General features: G+C 52.4%; 1 protein-coding gene across 4 annotated transcripts in view; it reads left to right on the top strand.

The window, feature by feature from the left end:
* The window catches only part of EML1 (EMAP like 1), a 175278-nt gene that overhangs the window by 109514 nt on the left and 43428 nt on the right, over window positions 1-22336 (top strand). For all 4 annotated transcript variants that reach the window (XM_062181106.1, XM_062181105.1, XM_062181108.1 and 1 more), the window contains exons 3-4: window positions 2489-2621; window positions 18528-18659. In XM_062181106.1, coding sequence (XP_062037090.1) covers window positions 2489-2621; window positions 18528-18659 — 265 coding nt within the window. The remainder of the gene's footprint in view (window positions 1-2488; window positions 2622-18527; window positions 18660-22336) is intronic.

Below are 22336 nucleotides of genomic sequence, written 5' to 3'. Positions count from 1 at the left end.
GCACCTGGCCGGGTGCCTCCATGGAGCCTGCATTGGTTCTTCCCTTTCATGCCTGAGATGTGTTCATTGCGTGGGTGGATTTTGTTTGCCCATTCACCTGTGGAAGGGCATTGTGGCTGCGTCCAGGTTTGGAGATTTACGAATGAGGCTGCTGGGCCAGGGCTATGGCGTAACAGGTAAAGCTGCCACCTACAATGCCGACATCCATTTGGGTGCCAGTTCTAGTCCCGGCTGCTCTACTTCTGATCCAGCTCACTGCTAATGGCCTGGGAAAAGCAACAGAGAATGGCCCAAGTGCTTGGAACCCTGCACTCACGTGGGAAACCTGGGAGAAGCTCCTGGCTCCTGGCTTCAGCCATTGTGGCCATTTGGGGAGTGAACCAGCAGATAGAAGAGCTCTGTCTCTCCTCTCTCTCTGTAACTATGCCTTTCAAATAAATAAATAAGTTTTAAAACAAAAAACAAAATAATGAGGCTGTTGTAATATGTGCAGGGCTGGGTAGAAACACACTTTCAGGTCTGCTGGGCAAACACCTGCTGTCAGCACGATTCCTGGATCGCACGGGGAGACTGCGTTCAGTGGCTTGTGCTGAGAGCCCCTGGGGCTCAGATCCTGGCCAGCAGTTAGCATTTTGTCTGTGTTTTGGATTTTAGCCATTCTAAAAGCTAGAGAGAGGTGTCTAATTAATATTTTAATTTGCATTTCCCTAATGACAAGTGATTGCATCTTTTCATATGTTCATTGGCCATTTGCTTATGGTCTTTGGTGAGGCAACTTTTCAGATCTTTTCCTCACTTGAAATATTGGGCCCTTTGGTTATTTACAATTTTATACAGACACGCAAACACATATATGTATATATATTTTAAATCCTGTATTTATTTTCTTGCCTTTTTTATTTTTAGATTTTATGTATTTGTTTGAAAGTCAGAGTTACGCAGAGAGAGAGAGTCTTCCATCCATTGATTCACTCCCCAGATGGCTGCAACAGGACTTGAGCCATCTTCTACTGCTTTCCCAGGCTGTAGCAGAGAGCTGGATCAGAAGTGGAGCAGCCGGGACTCAAACTGGTGCCCATACGGGATACCAGCCCTGCAGGTGGCAGCTTTACCTGCTATGCCACAGTGCCAGCCCCATACAAATATATTTTCTTTTAAAGATTTATTTATTTGGGGGCCAGCGCCATGCCTCACTTGGTTAATCCTCCGCCTGCGGCGCCAGCATCCCATATGGGCACCAGGTTCTAGTCCTGGTTGCTCCTCTTCCAGTAAAGCTCTCTGCTGTGACCTGGGAGGGCAGTGGAGGATGGCCCAAGTGTTTGGGCCCCTGCACCTGCATGGGAGACCAGGAAGAAGCACCTGACTCCTGGCTTCGGATTGGCGCAGCACTGGCCGTAGCGGCCATTTGGGGGGTGGAAGGAAGACTTTTGTCTCTGTTCTCTCTCTCTCACTGTCTATAACTCTACCTGTAAAATAAATTTAAAAAAGATTTATTGATTTATTTGAAAGGCAGAGTTACTCAGAGAGATGTAGAGGCAGAGAGAGAGAGAGAGAAGTCTTCCATCCGCTGGTTCACTCCCCAATTGGCTGCAATAGCTGGAGCTGTGCTGATCCGAAGCCAGGAGCCAGGAGCCTCCTCTGGGTCTCCTACATGGGTGCAAGGGCCCAGGCTGTAGCAGACAGCTGAATCAAAAGTGGAGCAGCCAGGACATAAACTGGCACCCATATAGTATGCTGGCACTGCAGGCCAGGGCTTTAACCCACTATGCCATGGCACCGGCCCCACGATTATATTTTAAGAGTTTTTTTTTTATAGTCTGTATACAAGTCCTACATCAGAGATGGGATTTACAAATATTTCCTCTCCATCCATGACCTGCATTTTCATCTTCCTAGATGTCTTTCACAGATTTTTGAAAATTTTAGGGCCGGTGCTGTGGCGCAGTGGGTTAAAGCCCTGGCCTGCAGTCCCGGCATCCCATATGGGTGCCGGTTTATGTCCTGGCTGCTCCTCTTCTGATCCAGCTCTCTGCTATGGCCTGGGAAAGCAGTGGAAGATGGCCCAAGTCCTTGGGCCCCTGCACCCACGTGGGAGACCCAGAAGAAGCTCCTGGCTCCTGGCTTTGGATCAGCACAACTCCGGCCGTTGCAAGGCCAAGGCTGGGCCAGGCCAAATCCAGGAACCAGGAGCACTGCGTGGCCTCCCACGGGGGCCGGCACCTGCTGCCTCCCAGGGCGTGCATTAGCATGCTGGATCAGGACGAGGAGGTGCATCTTGGTCCTGGACTCTTCCAACATGGGATGCGGGTGTGGCAAGCAGTGGCTTCCCCTACCAAGCCGCACGGTTGGTTGAGCAGGAAACTCTCTCGCCGTGAACTGCCTGTGTCCTGCACCCGTTTCAAGCTGGCGTCCGTCTCCTTCCGGACAGTGGCCACGTCAGCCTTCGCCAAGGGGAGCGTCCTGATGCTCTTTTCTGCTTGTCTTGCAGCGAGACCCCTGGCGCAGACCCTGCCTCTGAGAACCACAGTCAACAATGGCACCGTGTTACCAAAGAAACCCAGTGGCTCTTTGCCATCCCCCTCAGGGGCCAGGAGAGAACCCGCTGTGCCGGCAACCAAAAGGTAGGCCCAGGAGAGAGCCCCCAATGAAGTCCGCCCACGAGCCCCGTGGGATTCCTTTGTGTGTGACACTCGCAGCTCTCGTCCGAGCGACAGCTTGAGGAAGCCCTACGTGAGGCGTGTTGCCATGCTGGAGACTATAAACTTCCGGTTTTAGGTTTAAGCATTGCTGCCTTTGAAACCGCATTGGCTCAAAGCACAGTGTACTATTTCATATTGTTACTTAAGCTTCTCTTTTGAAAAAGCATCTGGGCGTATAACCTGGATAACAATGAATTTTCTGTTCTCACATCCATACCAAAAGTCAGATTGCCACAGCGACCTTAAATTTTTACCTGTGAAACCTGATTAATCTTATACTTTTTAAAAATTTATTTTAAGTTTTATCTTCTTTGTTTGAAAGGCGGCATGATAGAGAGAGGGAGAAAAAGATCTTCCATCCAATGATTCATTCCTCAAGTGGCTGCAATGGCAGGCGCTGGGCCAAGCCCAAACCGGGAGCCAGGAATTCCAGCTAGGTGTCCCACACGGGTGGGAGAAGCCCAGGTACTCGGGCTGTCTTCCCCTGCCTTCCCAGGCACACGAAGAGGATGCTGGATCAGAAGCAGAACAGCCAGGACTCAAACCGGTGCTCCTAGATGAGATGCTGGGGTGGCAAGCGACAGCTTAGCTCATTGTGCCACAGTGCTGGCCCCAAACATTCAAACTCAAAGGAATCTGTGGCCTCTTTGAGATATGTTGAGTGTTCATTCACAATGGCCTGCCCCCCAGCAGATTTCTGCTGTGTGTGTCATCAGGTAAGAGTTTTATGCATTTACGGTTCATGACTTTTTAGAGCTTTTTTGTTTTCGCAGTATTTTTTAGAACTTCGAGATGCAATCCTTGGCTTCATTTCCTGCCTGTTTGGCCCTTGTTAAGTCATTTCTGTTTATGATCACACGAGATGGCCTCAGAGTTCCTGTCGGCTGCGGTAGCTGCGGCTTGCGTTCATCCGGCGTCGTGAGGTTGACAAGGTGGAACTTTTTGAGATTCAGGTTTCCGTCTGTTTTTGAGTTGCCTCTCGTGATCGACGCTGGCCGTGTGTGTGATGTCTTCTTTGGAGAAATGTTCATTCCAGACCCGGCCCGTTCTCCAGTGGAGTGGTTTTGTTGTTGGCTTGGAGCTGCCCCGTGTGCTCTGCGCTGTCGTTTGTGACACAGGTGTCTGCAGAGTTTCCTCTCGTCCTCCGGGCTGCAGGTTCTCCTTGACACACAGGAGCTTTTAAACTTGATGTTGTTCCCTTTGTTTATTTTTACTTTCATTTCCTGTGCTCTTGGTGTCGTATCCATGAAATCATGGCCAAATCCAATGTCCTGAAGCATTTTCCTTCTATTTTCTTCGAACAGCTTTATAGTTTCAGGTGTTATTTTTAGGTCTTTGATATACTCTGAGTTAACTTCAGTAAATTTTGTACGGCAAGGGCCCAGCTTCATTCCCTTGTCTGTGGATCCAGTTTCCCTGACCTGTTTGTGGAAGAGACGCTCCTTTTCCATTGCAGTCTCGAAGCCTCTTGAAGATCAGCCGGCCGTGGATGCGATGGTTGATTTCTGGGCCTGTGCATTGGTCTGTACATCTTCCTTTGTTTCCTGCAGTACCATAGTCCCTCGATTACTATTGCTATGTAGTGTGTTTTATTTTTTTTTTAAAGATTTACTTATTTACTGGAAAGGCAGAGTTGCAGAGAGAGAGAGAGAGAGAGAGAGAGAGAGAGAGAGGAGTCTTCCCCCCACTGATTCAGTTCCCAAATACCTGCAATGGGCAGAGCTGGGCCAATTGAAAGCCAGGAGCCAGGAGCTTCTTCCTGGTCTCCCATGTAGGTGCAGGGGCCTAAGCACTTGGGCCATCTTCTACTGCTTTCCCAGGTGTGTTAGCAGGGAGCTAGATTGGAAGTGGAGCAGCTGGGACTCAAACTGGCGCCCATATGAGATGCCAGTATTGCAGGAAGGGGGCCTTATCCACTATGCCACAGCACTAGTCCTTATGTAGTGTGATTTTTTTTTTTTTAACAGATAGAGTTAGACAGTGAGAGAGAGAGACAGAGAGAAAGGTCTTCCTTCTGTTGGTTTACCCCCCAAATGGCCACTACGGCCGGTGCCCTGCGCCGATCCGAAGGCAGGAGCCAGGTGCTTCTCCTGGTCTCCCATGGGGTGCAGGGCCCAAGCACTTGGGCCATCCTCCACTGCACTCCCTGGCCACAGCAAAGAGCTGGACTAGAAGAGGGGCAACCGGGACAGAATCCGGCGCCCCGACTGGGACTAGAACCCGGGGTGCTGGCGCCACAGGAGGAGGATTAGCCAAGTGAGCCGCGGTGGCAGCTGTTTTGTTTTTTTTTAAAGATTTATTCATTTATTTTCAATTCAAAGTTACACAGAGAGAGGAGGAGAGGCAGAGAAAAAGAGAGAGAAAGAGAGAGGTCTTCCATCCACTGGTTCACTGGCCACAGTGGCTCCTGTCTTTGCCTTTCAAATAAGTAAATCTTAAAAAAAAAAAAAAAAGCAAAACCAGGACTGTGACACCTGCCATTTAATTCTTCTTTTCCAAGACTGTATAGTCCCTGGAGATTCCATATGAATGTTAGGATTTCTTTTCTTTTTCTATTAAAAAAAAACCCATTAGGATTTTGATAGGAGTTGCATTGAATCTATAAATTGCTTTGGTTAATGTGGACTTTTTAACAATATTAAGTGTTCCAATCCGTATGTGTGAGATGTCTTCCATTTGTTTGTGTCATCTGTGATTTCTTTTAGGGAGGTTTTGTGGTTCTCAGTGTGCACATCTTTTACCTCTTTAGTTAAGATTATCCCTAAGATTATCTTTTTTGATGCAATAAGAAATAGTATTCTTGGGGCCAGCACTATGGCGCAGCAGGTTAAAGCTCTGGCCTGAAGCGCTGGCATTCCATATAGGCACTGGTTCGAGTCCTGGCTGCTCCTCTTCCGATCCAGCTCTCTGCTATGGCCTGGGATAGCAGTAGAAAATGGCCCAAGTCCTTAGGCCCCTGCACCCACATGGGAGACCTGGAAGAAGCTCCTGTCTCCTGGCTTCAGATTGGCACAGCTCCGGCCATCGCGGCCAACTGGGGAGTGAACCAGCAGATGGAAGACCTCTCTCTCTCTCTCTCTCTGCCTCTCCTCTCTGTGTAACTCTGACTTTTAAATAAATAAATAAATTTTTTTTAAAAAAAGAAATAGTATTCTTTGCTTTTCTTTTTAAAGCTTACTTATTTTGTTTAATTAATTAATTCATTAATTTATCTATTTACTTGAAAAGCAGAGTGACAGAGACAAAGAGATCTTCCACCCATTTTCATCTGATCACTCCCCAAATTGCCTGCAACAGCTGGGGATAAGCCAGAGCAAAGTCAGGAGCCAGGGCCTCCCTCTGGGCCCCCGTGAGGATGGCAGACCCAAGAGTCATCCTCTGCCCCCCAAGGGGCATCAGCAGACACTGGACCGCGAGCGGTGGAGCCGGGACTTGAGCCAGGGCTCAGAGAAGACAGGCGGGCATCCTGAGAGGCGGCTTAATCCGTGTGCCACAACCTCCCCCTCCCCCCTCCCGGACTGCTTTCCTAATGTCCTTTTCAGATTGGTCATTGTTACTGAATGGAAATACACCTGATTTTTGTGTCTTGATTTTATATCCTGCAACTTTGCTGCGGTCATTTGTGAGTTGTATCAGGGTTTTATTTTACACCTGCTAGATCCTGTCATCTGCAAACAGTTTTACTCCTTCCTTTCCAATTTGTTTCTTCTTCTGGTCCCGTTGCCCTGGGTGGTTCTTCAGGACTACATTGAATAACAGTGGCCAGCGTGGGCGCCTTGCCTTGTTTTTGATTTGGGAGGAAAGGCTTTTAGTCTCTCACCGTTGAGTACGCCGTGGACTCTTCGTATATTGCTTTTACCATGTTGAGGTAGCTCCTTCATCTGTTGAGTGCTGTTATTCTGAAAGGCTGTCAGATTTTGTCAAGTGTTTCTCTCTGCATCTTTGGGTTTGGCCTGCGTTCTGTTACTGTGGTGCGTTTCCCTGAGTTTGTGTTGAGCCATCCTTGCTTTCCACAGATAAGCCTGCATTGAGCTCACAGCATAAGTCGTTAACACACTGTGCAACTCCGTTTGCTCGGAGTTCGCTGAGGATTTCTCCATCAGTATTCATCAAAGGCTCTGGACCGTAAGCTTCTTTCTGTGTCTTGTTTGGTTTTGGTATCAGAACAATGCTGACTGCATGGAACTCATTTGGAAATATTTCCTCCTCTTCAGTTCCTTGGAAGATTTCAAGAAGGATCTTAAATGTTTGGTATAACTCTTCTGTGAAATCACCTTTTTCTATGTTTTTTCTTGGAGGGGAGTTTTTAAAAAATTATTATGGCTTATGGCTGCCTCTGTGGCGCAGTGGGTTAACACCCTGGTCTGAAGCATCAGCATCCGATTTGGGCACTGGTTCTAGTCCTGGCTGCTCCACTTCCAATCCAGCTCTCTGCTATGGCCTGGGAAAGCAGTAGAAGATGGCCCAAGTCCTTGGGCCCCTGCACCCATGTGGGAGACCTGGAGGAAGCTCCTGGCTCCTGGCTTCTGATCGGCCCAGCTCCAGCTGTTGTGGCCATTTGGGGAGTGAACCAACAGATGGAAGACCTCTCTCTCTCTTTCTCTGCCTCTCCTCTCTCTGTGTAACTCTGACTTGCAAATAAATAAATAAATCTTAAAAAAATATTATTATGGCTTTAATATCCTTACTTGTTATAGATCTATGCATGTTATTTTTTGTTTCTTTATGATTTAGTCTTGATAGGTTGTATATTTCCAAAAGTTTATCCATTTCCTCTAGGTTGTCCAATTTGTTGCTGTGTAGTTGTTCATAGTGGTCTCTTGTAACCTTTGTATTTTTGACACAGCAATTGTAATGATATTCCTTTTGTTTCTTTTCTTTTTAGAATTTATTTGAAAGGCAGAGAGAGAGAGAGAGAGAGAGAGAGGGAGGGAGGGAGGTCTTCCACTATTGGTTCACTCCCTAAATGCCTGCAACAGCTAGGGCTTGGCCAGGCTGAAGCCCGGAGCCAGGAGCTCCACCTGGGTCTCCCACACGGGTGGCAGGGACCCAAGTACTTGGGCTACCATCTGCTGCCTCCTAGGATGCATTAGCAGGAGCTGAATAGGAAGAAACAAAGGCAAAACTCGACCCCAGGCATCCTGATAAGAGACGTGTGTGTCCCAAGTGATGGCTTAAACTGCTACACCACGGCACCTACTCCTCATTTCTGTTTAAATCTTTTCACACTTTTTTTTATTTTTTTTTTTTTGCTAATTTAGCTAAGAGTTTTCCAATTTTATTGATCTTTTTTTTTTTTTTTTTAAAAAAAGCCCAACGTCTGGTTTTGTTTTCTTTATTCTCTGTTTCACTTTCCTCTGCTCCAGTCTTTGTCATCGCCTTCCTTCTGAAAACTTCCGGTTGGTTAGTTCTTCTCATCGGAGGGCCTGAGGTGCTGAGGTTGGGCGGTGGATTTGGGGCCACTCTCTGCTTACGCAAGCTTTCACTGCTGCCGACCTCCCAGTGGTGCGGCAGCACCGTGTCCTGTCAGGGCAGCTGGGGTTCTGTTTCGTTCTCATTTGCTTTTTTTTTTTCAAACTGTAGATCTGTTTTTTTTCCCAAACATTTATTTATTTATTTGAAAGGCAGAGTTACAGAAAGGCAGAAAGAAAGAGAGAGAGAGAGAGAGAGAGAGAGAGAGATTTTCCATCCACTCGTTCACTGCCCAGATGGCCGCCATGGCCGGAGCTGCACCAATCCAAAGCCAGGAGCTTCTTCCAGGTCTCCCACATGGGTGCAGAAGCCCAAGGATTTGGGCCATCTTCTGCTTTCCCAGGCCACAGCAGAGAGCCGGATCAGAAGTAGAGCAGCCGGGACACAAACTGGCTCCCATATGGGATGCCGGCACTGCAGCACTTGGCCAAGCGCCGGCCCTTCATTCTCATTTGTCTCCAGCTGTTTCCTCAATCCCTTGTGGTTTCTTCTTTGGCCACAGTTGTTTCAGAGTGAGTTGATCAGGGTGCATGTTTGGCCTAGCGGTTAGGACACCAGGATGCCCCTGCCCCACCTCGGGAGCCCGCGTTCGAGCCCCAGCTCTCTGGTGCCTGACTCCAGCTTCCTGCTATGCAGATCTGGGAGGCAGTGGCAACAGTTCAAGTGCTTGGGTCCCTGCCACCCACGTGGGACACCCAGACTGAGTTCTGGGCTTCAGGCTTTTGTCCCCAGTCAGGGACCCTAGAGGACGTTTGAGGAGCAAACCACTGGTGGGACTTCTCTCAATCTGTGTCTTTCAAATACATTTCAAATGTCTTTTTTTTTTTTTTTTTTAAATTTAATTGCGAGGTAGAGTTTCAGACAGGCAGAGACTGAAAGGTCTTCCATCCACTGGTTCACTCCCCAAATGGCCACAACGGCTGGAGCTGGGCCAATCTGAAGCCAGGAGCCAGGAGCTTGTTCTGGGTCTCCCACATGGGTGCAGGGGTCCAAGGACTTGGGCCATCTTCTACTGCTTTCCCAGGCCATAGCAGAGAGCTGGATCAGAAGTGGAGCAGTTGGGACTTGCACCTGCACGCATGTGGGATGCCGGTGTTGCAGATGGCGGCTTTACTCGCTATGCCACGGCACTGGCCACTCATTTCTTCTTCATGTGAGCATCTCTTAAACAATTCTTTCACCTTTGACCCCATGGGAGTTTCCCTGCCTGGTACAGGGAAACTCTGCCATGCGAATGCAGCCACGCCCCAAGTTAACAGACTGGCAGTAGATTTCTTAGACCTCATAGAGGCAGCAGGCCTGACCATGGCAGGCTGTATTCTGAGTTCTGATGTTGGCTGGGGAGTGAGGGCCGTGGACAGAGGCTGGCACTTTTGCAGCAGGACCAAGGAGACCTCGCTGGGTCCTGCCCCTCCCGTCAGAGTCAGTGCTGCTGATGACGAAGCTCGCCTAGTGCTACCGTTTATCCCTAATCCTCCAACCAGCTTGCAAGGCGGATGTTATCCCTGGTTTTCCTTGGCTAGAGCGTGGGGAACAGAAGCCCGCGTGCCTTCTGCACTGCCAGGCTGCTTCACACAGCGACACCCAGCCCAGCCCAACGTCTGCTCGGGAGAATGCTTGCCCGGCTCCTGGGTGGGAAGCACTCCGCTCTCACTCTCGTGCCCCACCTGGTCTGCACCGTACAGCCGGGGTGGCAGTGAGGGCTGGGCGCGCTCACAGCAGAAGCTGCCAGCAGGTTGCAAGTCTGAGAGACACAGCTGCCCAGGAATAAGGGCCGCAGGGGCTGGACTCTTGTGCTGTGGTCAGGGGCCAGCATCTTTTGCCCTGCACCTTCCATGGGGGAAAGGCTCCTGCATCCTGGTTACGCTCAGCAGCTCTGTCTCAGGAGGAAGCAAAGGGGAAAGGGGGAGAGGGTGGTTATGGTCAGAAGACATCACATCTGTGTGTCAGAGCATTGAAACAGTAACTTTGGGGGGCGGGGGACAGCGCTGTGGCGCAGCAGGTAAGGCCACCGCCTGCAGTGCCAGCATCCCATAAGGGCACCAGTTCCAGTCCTGGCTGCTCCACTCCCGATCTGGCTCCCTGCTATGGCCTAGGAAAGCAGTAGAAGATGGCCCAAGTCCTTGGGCCCCTGCACCTGCGTGGGAGACCCTGGCTCCTGGCTCCAGGCTCCTGGCTTTGGATTGGTGCAGCTCTGGCCGTTGCTGCCATCTGGGGAGTGAACCAGAGGATGGAAGACTTCACTCTCTGCCTCTGCCTCTTTGTAACTCTGCCTTTCAAATAAATAAATAATACATCTTTTAAAATAAATAAACAGTAACTCTCCTACCAGAAGCATCCTACAGCTTCTGTAGACTTTTCCTTTAAATTTACAAAGCACTCCATGGACAAGCTATCATCAGCATGTCTCTGCCTACTAGAAACACTTGGTCTTCTAGCCGGAGTGCCCGTGACTCCAGGCTTTGCAGGTGCCACGTGGCCCGTCGCCTTACTTTGTTTTCTCTGGGTTTCGTGGGCTTCCAGGGCTGTGCATTGGAAATATGCACAGTGACCTCCAACTGTGGCTCTGCAGCAAAGTTCTGCAGACCTCTTATTAGGAGAGAGTTTTGAAACCAGAAAGGAGCAGGCTGGGCGTTCTGAATATTAGGAATAAAATAACTTCCAAGTCACTTCAAATTTGCTTACGATTACCCAGGAATGTTCCTGTAATCAGAGTCCTGCATCTTAGGTGCGTGGATGGGATTCTGTTTTCTGTCTCTGGGGTCTTTCAGCCTGGTGCTTAGGAACAAAACCCTCTCTGGAGAGGGTCCTGCACTCCTCAGTTGTGCTTTGTTTTGCCAATTGAGACTTTGTTTGGGATTGAGGGCTTGATGGGGGATTCCTTGGGCAAAGCTTTGTTTCTGCCACTGGAAGGAAACACGGGGAAGACCCGCAGGGCAGCGTGGTAGGTGGTACCTTGCTCAGCGGGGTGCTGCCTCGGACAGTTGAAGCTAGAGACAATGGCTCATTCTCTCAGCTCCCAGGAGGAGCAGTACAATGCGAGGCCGACATCAAAAGAACAAAACTGGTACAGAGCTCCTGGTTTTAAAGGGGCTGTTGCCAGTGAGAGAGCCCCCAAACAGCAGGCGGTGGTCCTCTGGACAAACAGTTCCGCTTGTCCTTGTCCAAGTGCAGCATCGGTGATGGTGCTGAGGCCAGTGCCCAGCACCTGCTTGATTTAAAGAACAGGGAAACAGAATCTGGCTTGAGTTGATCCATGTGATATTGGAACTTAACCCCCTTAAAATTACATCAAAATGTGGCCCCTTAACGTTCCCCAGAGGGTATGGGGTGCCATACGATAGCACCATACGTTTATTAATAAATCCCCAATATTAATAAGCCCAAGCAGGTTCTTGCCTAATATTTAGAGAATAATTCTAAATACTGGCATAAGTAAACAAGGCAGCATGGTACATTTTAAGTTTTTATTTAGTGCGAAAGATGCAAAGGAGAGTGAGAGCTTTATCTAAGAGAAAGAGGGGTAAATCTGGGTTCATACCGAGCACCAGGAACCAGCCATGTGGAGGAGCATCTAGGCCAGGAAGCCTCGGGCCGGTGGCTAGAAAACCACGCACCCTGAAGGTGCAGGGCTACAGCCAGCCCCCTCCTGGCAAGAAGCCAGGGCGAAGAGGAAGGAAGAAAAAAGGAAAAGGGCTGGACACACCCTGTTCCAGACTTTTAATCCACTCTCAAAGGGGAGTGGTTAATTAACCTGATTGGCTGGTGGGCACTCAGGTGTGGTGAGGTAGGGGCATGCGGCCACACAGGGGCGTGGTGAAGGCGTGGTCTTCCAGCTCACAAACCTAATCAATGTTAACCTGTATGCCTGCCTACTTCACGTGAGATGGATGCAGGTGGGAAACAGGCTCCCCGGGTTGAGTGCCTCTCGGCAGCACAGAGATGGAGTGCTGCGCTTACCCAGTTATCACTGGTGACACGGCCCCGGGTCAAGTCGCTGGTTTTAACCAGAATTCACCGAGAGTCTCCTAGGCCAGCGGCCTTCTGGGAAGTGACTTGAATCTCCCACAAAGATGGGCTTCTAGAAGCAATAATGAGCACATTTCTTAATTGTTGGTGTGTGTTATGTCCTTCATTGGGATTACCTGTCTCATAATTTGCAGAACAAGGACCAGGTGGATCCTGAGCCCTTGTGGACTCTCAGAGCTCGGCATGGCACATCGTGTGTGGGTGGTGTCTAATCAATATTTGCTGGGTGGATGATTGACCTAATCTCATGTCCCTCACCCTGGCTGTCAGGAAAAAAGAAATCTCTGATTATGCATAAGAGCTCCCAGTCAGACAGAAACTGGGGGTCTTTTTGCACAATTTTGGAAAGCCTGCACAGAGCTCCGCCCACTTTGCCAACATCAGAATCCCCTAAGGAACAGGATGTCATTGACCAAGCAGAGGAGGTCCGTGAGCACTGCAGAGTGACCAGGGACCTGGACACAAGCTGAGCACGCGCCCCTGAGGCCAGCTTCACCCCTGACCTTGGGAGCCGGGGAATTAGGGACCACCACCAGCTCCTGGCTGCACCCTGGGCAATGAACCCTTCCTGTCTGTCTCCCAGCAGAGATTGGCTTGCTGCACATCGGGTGAGCACACCCAGTGTGGGGGGTTCAGTAGCAACCCCTCCAGCCAGTTTGGGGGACGTTCTGTCATAAGACCACCTGGCGAAAGAAGGCATGAGCATCGTTTCTGACAATCAGAGTCGTTATCTAACTGTGAGAAGGAACATTGCGACTTTTCTTGGTCACCAGACTCCCCTGTGGGAACTTCATTATGCCTAGAATTTAAATTGCAGAAGAAAATGCAAAGAACCATTTTATTTTCAGAACTTTGAAGGCTTGGGGTTGGTTGTGGGGGCAGAGGACAGAAGGGGAAAGAACGGTGCCTGTGCATTTCTGCACCAAAAATACCACGCGCACCCTCAGCCCTGAAAAGCCGGCTGCACGGCTGGGCAGCCCTCACTCGCCACGACCGCCCGTGATTCCTGCCTGTGGCCCAGGGGAGCCCAGCCTCAGAGTCCACAGCACTGCCCTCCAGCTGTCCTGCTCGCCATGGGTGTCTTGTCTTCAAGCTTCGTTTTCCACCCTGGAGTCCTAGCAAACCCTCTTGGATTCACAAGGACTCTTGGGCTCTCAAAGGAGACACTGCTGATTTTTTCAATGTACAGAGACGATAGATTTTTTTTTTACATTTTTATGCAAATGTGAGAATGACAAACGCCTTGAAAGAGGCAATGACAGACTGTCCTGAGGTCTGCAGACGCAAACCAAAGAGCCTTCCGTTTTGATGTGTGGGAACGGACGGGTGCATTTTCCTTCTGTGCCCCGCTTTGTCTCTGTGCCTGCTGCACGTGGGTGGAGCAGGTGTGGGCGTCTTCTCAGTGCTCCCAAACCAAGCAGAGCAGCTCGAAGGTGGAGGAGCTTCTATTTGGAACCCTGGCTGCTCCTCCAGCAGTTTTACTGCCCTTTTTTAAAAAAAAGTTATTTATTTATTTGAAAGACAGAGAAAGACCCAGAGCTCATATCCGCTGGTTCCCTCCCCAGATGCCCACAATGGCTAGAGCTGGGCCAGGCGGAAGCCAGGAGCAAAGAACTCAACCCAAGTCTTTGTGAGTGACAGGTGTGCAGTAGCAGGAAGCGGAGCCAGGATTGGAACCCAGGTACTCCTACATGGGATGCAGGGCTCCCAGCTGGGGTCCTAACCACTCGGCCACACACCTACTTCTCACCTTCCTTTTAACACAGCTTCAAAGTGTCATCCAGTGCCTGTGGTTGGTCAACTCCTAACTCATGGAATTGTTGACATTTATTGATAACAATACACTCAACAGGTTCCCCAAAGCTAGTGTTCTTGGGTAGTGCGTTAACTGCTGGTCATCTTGATGAATTAGGTAGCTCGGTGCTGAGAGCAAGGGGCAAAGTCCCCACCCCAGCCCGTTGCTGTGACCTCAGATGAGCTGCTTCCTGTCCTTGAGTTTGCTGCTTTACCTGTGAAATGAAGACAGTGACGTTTTCTGGGGGTGTTTGTCAGGCCCAAGTGAAATTCTGTGCATAAAATGCAAAGCGCTGACTACCTCGGTCACCCTCATCACTGACTGCCCTGGGTTGGTCAGCCCTGGGAGGGTGTTCTATGCAAGTTGCCCTGACCTCCCCCAAGGGCACGTGGCCGGCACAGTGCATGTGCGAGTGCCAGGAGCTGGATCCCCGCCCAGGGAGAGCCGTCCTGCTTAAATGAGCCCAGGTGTGTTTTTCATCACTGGGAGATATAAGACCTCAAGCACCAAGATTTCTACCGGTTTTAGACTTCATTCCCAAATTGCAGGAATGCGATGCTCTTCCACAGTCTGTCATCCTCCTCCTCAGATTGGGCGTTCTGAAAACACCTGTGGGGCCGGAGGCGTGCCCGAGCCGCTCCCAGGTGGAAGATGCTAGGGCGTCCTCAGTTGCCAGGAAGACAGCCACATGTGCTCTGAGAGGGACAGGGTTTGCAAAAACATGCTTCCCACGGTCAGTAGCGGACCCGTTGGAAGTTAGGAAGGAAACAGGACCGAAGGCTGGGCTGAGGCAGGGGCAGAATAAGGAGAAAGAGAGAAGGGGTTAAGGAGGCAGAGTCAGGCAGGAGCCGCTGGGGCAGGGGCTCGGGTCTGGTTCTGGACAGCGAGGCTGGAGGCCGCGGTCTCCGTCTCGATGCATTGCGTGTGTAGACGTGTTTCCTGTCCCTGCCGTGGCGCTGTGCTCGCTGCTCTTCTTGCTCCTGCCGCCCCAGCCCTGTGCAAGCCCCCAGCCTCTGCCCACTGCTCTCTCGCTCGCTCTCCTGGGCCTCTCCCGCCCCACACCCCCATGGCCGCTTCTCCACCCGTGTCTTAAAACCCAGAATCGCTGTTTTCCTTTCTGCACCTGGCTGGGTGGGCTTTCCCCATCGGTGGCTCAGAGCCCCCTTCAGTGGCCGCCAGTGGACAAATCCTCCCTGGAGCCATCTTGCAAGTTGCAGGCATGTATCTGCAGCCACGTGCGTCCGGTGCAGCCGGCGCTCCTGCCACGGCCCCAGACGGCTCCACTGCCCCTCCCTACCCTCTTCCTCACAGCTGTTCCCGCGACGGGGCCAAAGTGTCAGGCTTCTTAATGAGGCTTGCAAAGATATGAAGGAAGATCTCCAGAAATGTGTGGCCCGTTGACAATGATGACCTGATGCAAGCGTTTGCAGGCACCGAGTTACTGAGCAGCTCGTAGTCCTGAGGGTGGACAGCCAAGGCCAGGGTGCCAGCAGTGTCCGTTCGGTGAGGGCCCGTCCCCCAGGTACCCAGCAGCTCGTAGTCCTGAGGGTGGACAGCCAAGGCCAGGGTGCCAGCAGCACCCATTCCAGTGAGGGCCTGTCCCCCAGGTGCCCAGCAGCTCGTAGTCCTGAGGGTGGACAGCCAAGGCCAGGGTGCCAGCAGCGTCTGTTCTGGTGAGGGCCCATCCCCCAGGTACCCAGCAGCTCGTAGTCCTGAGGGTGGACAGCCAAGGCCAGGGTGCCAGCAGCGTCCGTTCTGGTGAGGGCCCATCCCCCAGGTACCCAGCAGCTCGTAGTCCTGAGGATGGACAGCCAAGGCCAGGGTGCCAGCAGCGTCCGTTCTGGTGAGGGCCCATCCCCCAGGTACCCAGCAGCTCGTAGTCCTGAGGGTGGACAGCCAAGGCCAGGGTGCCAGCAGTGTCCATTCGGTGAGGGCCCGTCCCCCAGGTACCCAGCAGCTCGTAGTCCTGAGGGTGGACAGCCAAGGCCAGGGTGCCAGCAGTGTCCATTCGGTGAGGGCCCGTCCCCCAGGTACCCAGCAGCTCGTAGTCCTGAGGATGGACAGCCAAGGCCAGGGTGCCAGCAGCGTCTGTTCTGGTGAGGGCCTGTCCCCCAGGTGCCCAGCAGCTCGTAGTCCTGAGGGTGGACAGCCAAGGCCAGGGTGCCAGCAGCGTCCGTTCTGGTGAGGGCCCATCCCCCAGGTACCCAGCAGCTCGTAGTCCTGAGGGTGGACAGCCAAGGCCAGGGTGCCAGCAGCGTCCGTTCTGGTGAGGGCCCATCCCCCAGGTACCCAGCAGCTCGTAGTCCTGAAGGTGGACAGCCAAGGCCAGGGTGCCAGCAGCATCCATTCCAGTGAGGGCCCATCCCCCAGGTACCCAGCAGCTCGTAGTCCTGAGGGTGGACAGCCAAGGCCAGGGTGCCAGCAGCGTCCGTTCTGGTGAGGGCCCGTCCCCCAGGTACCCAGCAGCTCGTAGTCCTGAGGGTGGACAGCCAAGGCCAGGGTGCCAGCAGTGTCCGTTCCAGTGAGGGCCTGTCCCCCAGGTGCCCAGCAGCTCGTAGTCCTGAGGGTGGACAGCCAAGGCCAGGGTGCCAGCAGCGTCCGTTCTGGTGAGGGCCCGTCCCCCAGGTACCCAGCAGCTCGTAGTCCTGAGGGTGGACAGCCAAGGCCAGGGTGCCAGCAGCGTCCGTTCTGGTGAGGGCCCGTCCCCCAGGTACCCAGCAGCTCGTAGTCCTGAGGGTGGACAGCCAAGGCCAGGGTGCCAGCAGCGTCCGTTCCGGTGAGGGCCCGTCCCCCAGGTACCCAGCAGCTCGTAGTCCTGAGGGTGGACAGCCAAGGCCAGGGTGCCAGCAGCGTCCGTTCCGGTGAGGGCCCGTCCCCCAGGTACCCAGCAGCTCGTAGTCCTGAGGGTGGACAGCCAAGGCCAGGGTGCCAGCAGCGTCCGTTCTGGTGAGGGCCCGTCCCCCAGGTACCCAGCTATCGACTGCGGGCTTCTAGTCATTTCCTCACGTGCCAGAGCAGGGGTGAGGGCGCTGCCTGGGGTGCCTTGTGGGGGGCACTGTTTGCATTGGTGGGGGCTCCATCCTCTCAACCCAGGCACCTCCCAAAGGGACAGCTCCCACACCAGCACCTTGGGGCCCAGGACCTCCCTGTGTGCCATTTGGGGTACTGTGTGCTCTAAGAAGGAGACAGTCCCCACCCCGTCAGCCCAACCCCGGCTTTTACTCGTGCCCGTGACTTGGGTGTCCCGGGAGCAGGCCCCTCTGTGAACCAGCTTACCCAGGCTCCTCTTGGATCTTCCAGGGCCTTCTCCAGGCCTCCCTTTGCTCCAGCCCCTCTGGTCACGCTGAGTGAAGCTGAGCGCTCCGCTGAGTGATGCCACCCCAACAGGGACATTTCGCCTACTCTGGGACATTGCTGCCGTCGCCTGTGTGTGTCCCGGCTGAGCCTTTAGGCCGGAGGTCGCCAGTGGCGGCCCCGCGGACACTTTGTGCTGAGTCGTCTGCTGGGGATGGCTGCGCTGAGCGTGTTGTAGGTGTTCAGCAGCATCCTGGCCTCTTCCTGTTAGGGGCAGGCTGCAGGCCCTCCCCTAGGCTGTGGCTGCTGGGCGTCTCCTGGGCAGCACCGTCACCTGACAGCACCACTGGGCCACCCTGCAGCCTGCGCAGGGGCAGGAGTGGGCCCTGTGCCCAGGAGAGAGCAGAGGCATGGATTCCAACTGAGACTGGGAAGCTTGTTGATCCCCATAGTTAGGGTTTTCTTTTCTTTCTTAAAATTAGGTTTTTTTTTTTTTTTTAATTAACTAATGTTTATTCTATTTGAAAGTCAGAGAGGCAGACGGAAATCTTCCACCTGCTGGTTTACTCCCTAACTGCCTGCAGCACCCAGGGCTGGCTCAGGCTGAAGCCAAGAGAACAGAACACAGTCCAGGTCTCCCACATGGGTGGCAGGCAACTTGAGTTGTCACCTGCTGCCTCCCAGGGTGTGCATTAGCAGGAAGCTGGATTAGAAGTGGAGTAGGGGCTGGCATTGCATTGTGGCGTAGCGGGTAAAGCTGCCAGTTGTGGTGCCAGCATCCCATAGAGGTACCAGTTCAAGTCCCGGCTGTTCCACTTCCGATCCAGCTCTCTGCTATGGCCTGGGAAAGCAGTAGAAGAGGCCCAAGCCCTTGCACCCACATAGGAGGCCTGGAAGAAGCTCCTGGCTCCTGGCTTCAGATCGGCCCAGTTTCAGCCGTTGTGGCCATCTGGGGAGTGAACCAGTGGATGAAAGACATCTCTCTCTCTCTCTCTCTCTGCCTGTGCCTCTCTATAACTCTGCCTTTCAAATAAATAAACAAATCTAAAAAAAAAAAAAGGATCCAGGGTTCCCAAGCGGTGACTTAACCACCGTGCCTGGTAGTTAGGATTTTGGAACCCACCTATGTTTTAGCTGTCCATGATGAAGTATGGTGTTCTGTGCATATACATCCACACTTAGCCTCAGGACAGAATTGTAATTTAAGGATTCCGTTGTCATTTGCTTCCCACTGTCAGCATCAAGAGGACCAGCTCTTCTGAGCGAGTGTCTCCTGGGGGCCGGCGGGAGAGCTACGGGGATTCCAGAGGGAACCGGAACCGCACGGGTTCCACCAGCAGCTCCTCCAGTGGGAAGAAGAACAGCGAGAGGTAAGGGCATCTCGACCCCCGCTCTCTGCCTTTCGGTGCCTCCGTCTCCACGAAGACGGCCGGCGGCTGGGGGTGGCTGGGGGCGGTGCAGGGCACACGGAAGCCTGTCACATACAGACTGCAGCCTGCATTCCCTGCTCTCACATAGGCGAAAGCTCCCGAGAGCCTGCACGGTGTCCAGCACGGAGAAGCAGAGGCTCCTCTGAGTGTCCACGGGGCACCTTGTGTTGCTGGTACTTGCTGTTGCCATGTTAACGTGGATCTTAATGGGCTGTTTTCAGTTTGTCAGCCGCGGTTTCTGAGACAGGGTGGGTACAAACTTGCAATTTTGTGATTTGTCAGAGACTATTTTTAATATTGAGCTAACGTCAGCAATGTGAACCGTTTTTCTCTCTGGTTCCGTGAAGTCCTCTTCCTCCTCATTTTGAATTTTTCTACGGGGTTAGTTTTTAATGGATCAGGATAAATACCTGTGACGCTGATGTTAGCAGAGGTGGGTGGAGGAGGCTCTTGTTTCGCACGAGGAAGAACACAGAGCTGGTGAGCAAGGTAGCAAGGCTTAATGGGGGGGGGGGGGGGCATCCGTCAGAACGGATCGGCACCTCAGACTGGTGGCATGGTTTAAAGGAGAGAATACACCTGAGGGGCCAGGCGGGCGGCTCAGGAGAGAGCTGAGGGCGCAGTCTGTATTCAGACTGTGTTTGGACAAAGGGTTTGCTGGGTGTGGGGTGGGTGAAATGCCTCCCAAGGTTTTACTGCCCAGTGTTACAGGCTGGGGAGCTCACTTGGCACCAGGCAGAGAGGACTTGGGGGACAGGCTGGGGCCACCTGTAAAGTTATCAGGGTATGGGCCGGACCTAGAAGTGCCTCCAGGGCTCCAAGGTGCGCCCCCGAGGCTGCCAGGGGCAGCTGCACTGCTTCCCTTTGGCAGGCGCTTGGCTTTCCTTAGGCCCCTCTCACACGGGCTGATCTCTGACTTCCTACCCGGCACTGAGTCAGGTGTTACGAAAGCTATCTGTGCAAGCTACTCTTTGGCCCTTTAGTAGCCGGTTTTGTGTTTAAGAATGCATTCCATGGATAGGGTCCGTTTCTCTGTGGTGCAGCCACCTAATATTACACTTCATCCAAGCTTTTATTCATTGCACGTCCACGTCGCTCTGTTAAGCAAGGAAAGAATTTCAGCCTCCGAGGCTAATTGCGTTGAGTTCCCAGTGTTCCTGTAGGGAGAAGGCTCAGTCATACGGCAGTCACCCCGCCCACACGCTGTGACAGTCCAGGCTGTGAACCGGACTCGATTCCGCCCTACCAAGGAAGGTTGGACCCTTTGTCAGTTTTATTCCTAAAAGATACTTTCTGTAGAAAAGACACAGACATGGCTCACATCTGTGGCAGGTCAGGTTCCCAGTCAATGAGCAATTCCAAAAGCCACGGCCATGGGTTCTGTCTTCTCCTAATTTCAGCTGTTAGTACTTCTTATCTGAAGATTATGCTAATTGGGTGATAATACCTTGGAAATAAGGCCAAGTGGTTGCAGTGGCAACAGAGTGTGTCAGCGGGAGGAGCCCCACAGCCCACGGCGTCTCTGGATTCAGGGCAAGCTTGGAAGTGACCTGAAATGTCTGGACCGCGGCAGCTCTGAAACCCTTGGCTCCTCCTCTGCACATCTGATTTTTATTAAGAATTTCCACACAGAATTCGCATTGTGTAAACTCCAGATCTGCTTTATCTCTTAAATCTCCCGGCTTTGGTAAATGTGCTGGGTAAATATTTCCGTCACCAAAGATATTTACAAAGGGATCTTTGAAAAATGCCACAGTAGGAAACTTTGATTTGCAAATGAAGGGCTGGGCAAATTTGCTAATCAATTTCTAAAAATAATCCAGGCAACTAAACGTGTCCATCTGAAAGTAAATCCCTTGTCTCCTTGGACCCCGGGGTGCTGGTTGGGGCTGGCCTGAGTAGCGGGCTGCCCAGAGGTTCCCGAGAGAGGGTTGCTCCTTTCTCTAAGGTAGTTACCTGGAGGCAGCCACTGAGAAGCCCGGGAGTGAAGGCGAGGCTGGTGGTTCTCTGGGCTCCATTCTTTCCTCCTCGTCCTCCCGTGGTCTTGGGGACTTGAGAGAGGGGCATTGGAGAGGTCCCTCCCCCAGGGTCCCTGCGTTCAGCATGTTCGCTGCTTGCAGTGCCTTTCCGGCATCCTGGCTGGTGTGGGCTCACTGCCCCCGTGCTGTGGTCATTGAGGAGATGGTGGCACGTGGTCGCTGTGCACAGGCGGCAGAGTGAGGAAGAGTCTGGGCTTGAGGGTCAGCTGTGCCTTCCCTTCCCCGAGCCCTGGGTTTTCCCTCCGTGGATCCGGGATGTTTCCCCGGATTCCCGGGAATCCAGCGGATGAGCTCATCAGCAGGAAGCCTTCCAGCGTGGCAAGCCAGGCGCCGTCGTCATCACCAGGATGCTCGCGGTAGGAAGAGACTTGTGCGGAGCAGAGGGAAATAATTTATGAGGCTTCCAAACTTCTGAGCTTTATTTTCCTCATTTGTAGGATGAGTTGGCCTGTGTCTTGGTCTGACACATGTGAAGTTAGGTTCACTTAAGTGATGCCATCCTTGGAGTGCACCCTGGATTCTGACAATGTTTGAGGGGAAATAAAGTACAGTCAGCCCCCTGCATCCACAGCTTCTATGTCCAGGGTCAAAAATATCTGGGGAGGGGGCTGGCAATGTGGTAGCGGGTAGAGCTGCCACCTGCAGTGCCAGCATCCCATATGGGTGCCTGTTCGAGTCCCAGCTGCTCCACTTCCAGTCCAGCTCTCTGCTATGGCCTGGGAAAGCAGTGGAAGATGGCCCAAGTCCTTGGGACCCTGCACTCATGAGGGAAACCCGGAAGAAGCTTCTGTCTCCTGGCTTCGGATTGGCTCAGGTCCAGCTGTTGCAGCCACTTGGGGAGTGAACTAGTGGAAGGAAGACCTCTCTCTCTCTCTCTCTCTCTCTCTCTCTCTGTAACTCTGCCTTTCAAGTAAAATAAATAAATGTTTTAAAAAATATATCTAGGGAAAATATCACCGCTGTACTTAAAAAGTACAGGCTTTTTTCTTGTCATCCCAGAGCATACAGTGTCACAGCTGTTTCCATTGCATTGACAGTGGATAATCTAGAGGTGATTTGCATAGTTACTTTTTCCTTAAAATATATATATACATATATATATGTGTGTGTGTGTGTGTATATATATATATGAAAGGCAGAGAGAGAGAGAGGTTCACTCCCCAAATGGCCACAGTAGCCAGGACTGGGCCAGCCCGGATCAGGAGCAGAAATGGGAGCAGCTTAACCCACGGTGCCACAGTACCCACCCCCAGAGGAGATTCAAAGTGTACAGGAGGATGTGTGTGTGCTGTGTACAGACATCGTGCCATGCTATAGAGAGGACTTCACAGGCCTTGGTGTTTGTGGGTGTCCTGGAACTAAGCCCCCATGCACATCTGGGGACAGCTGAATGTGTTCCAGATCCGCCGAGTCTCACAGAGGCCGAAGGCATCCGTAGGGAGCTGGCCTGTGGCTGTGTGCGACTCCCCTGCCTGTGTCCCGGCATCCCTTTCTCTCGCACTCAGGGAGGCTCATTGGAATGCTGGCGAGCGAGCGCTGATATCCCAGGGCTAACTCGAATCCACCCAGGGTTTGCAG

Source organism: Lepus europaeus, chromosome 22 (assembly GCF_033115175.1).
Source record: "Lepus europaeus isolate LE1 chromosome 22, mLepTim1.pri, whole genome shotgun sequence".
NCBI classification, from domain to species: domain Eukaryota; kingdom Metazoa; phylum Chordata; class Mammalia; order Lagomorpha; family Leporidae; genus Lepus; species Lepus europaeus.
Note: the sequence above shows the minus strand (reverse complement) of the source record. Positions and strands in the feature narration are given on the sequence as shown.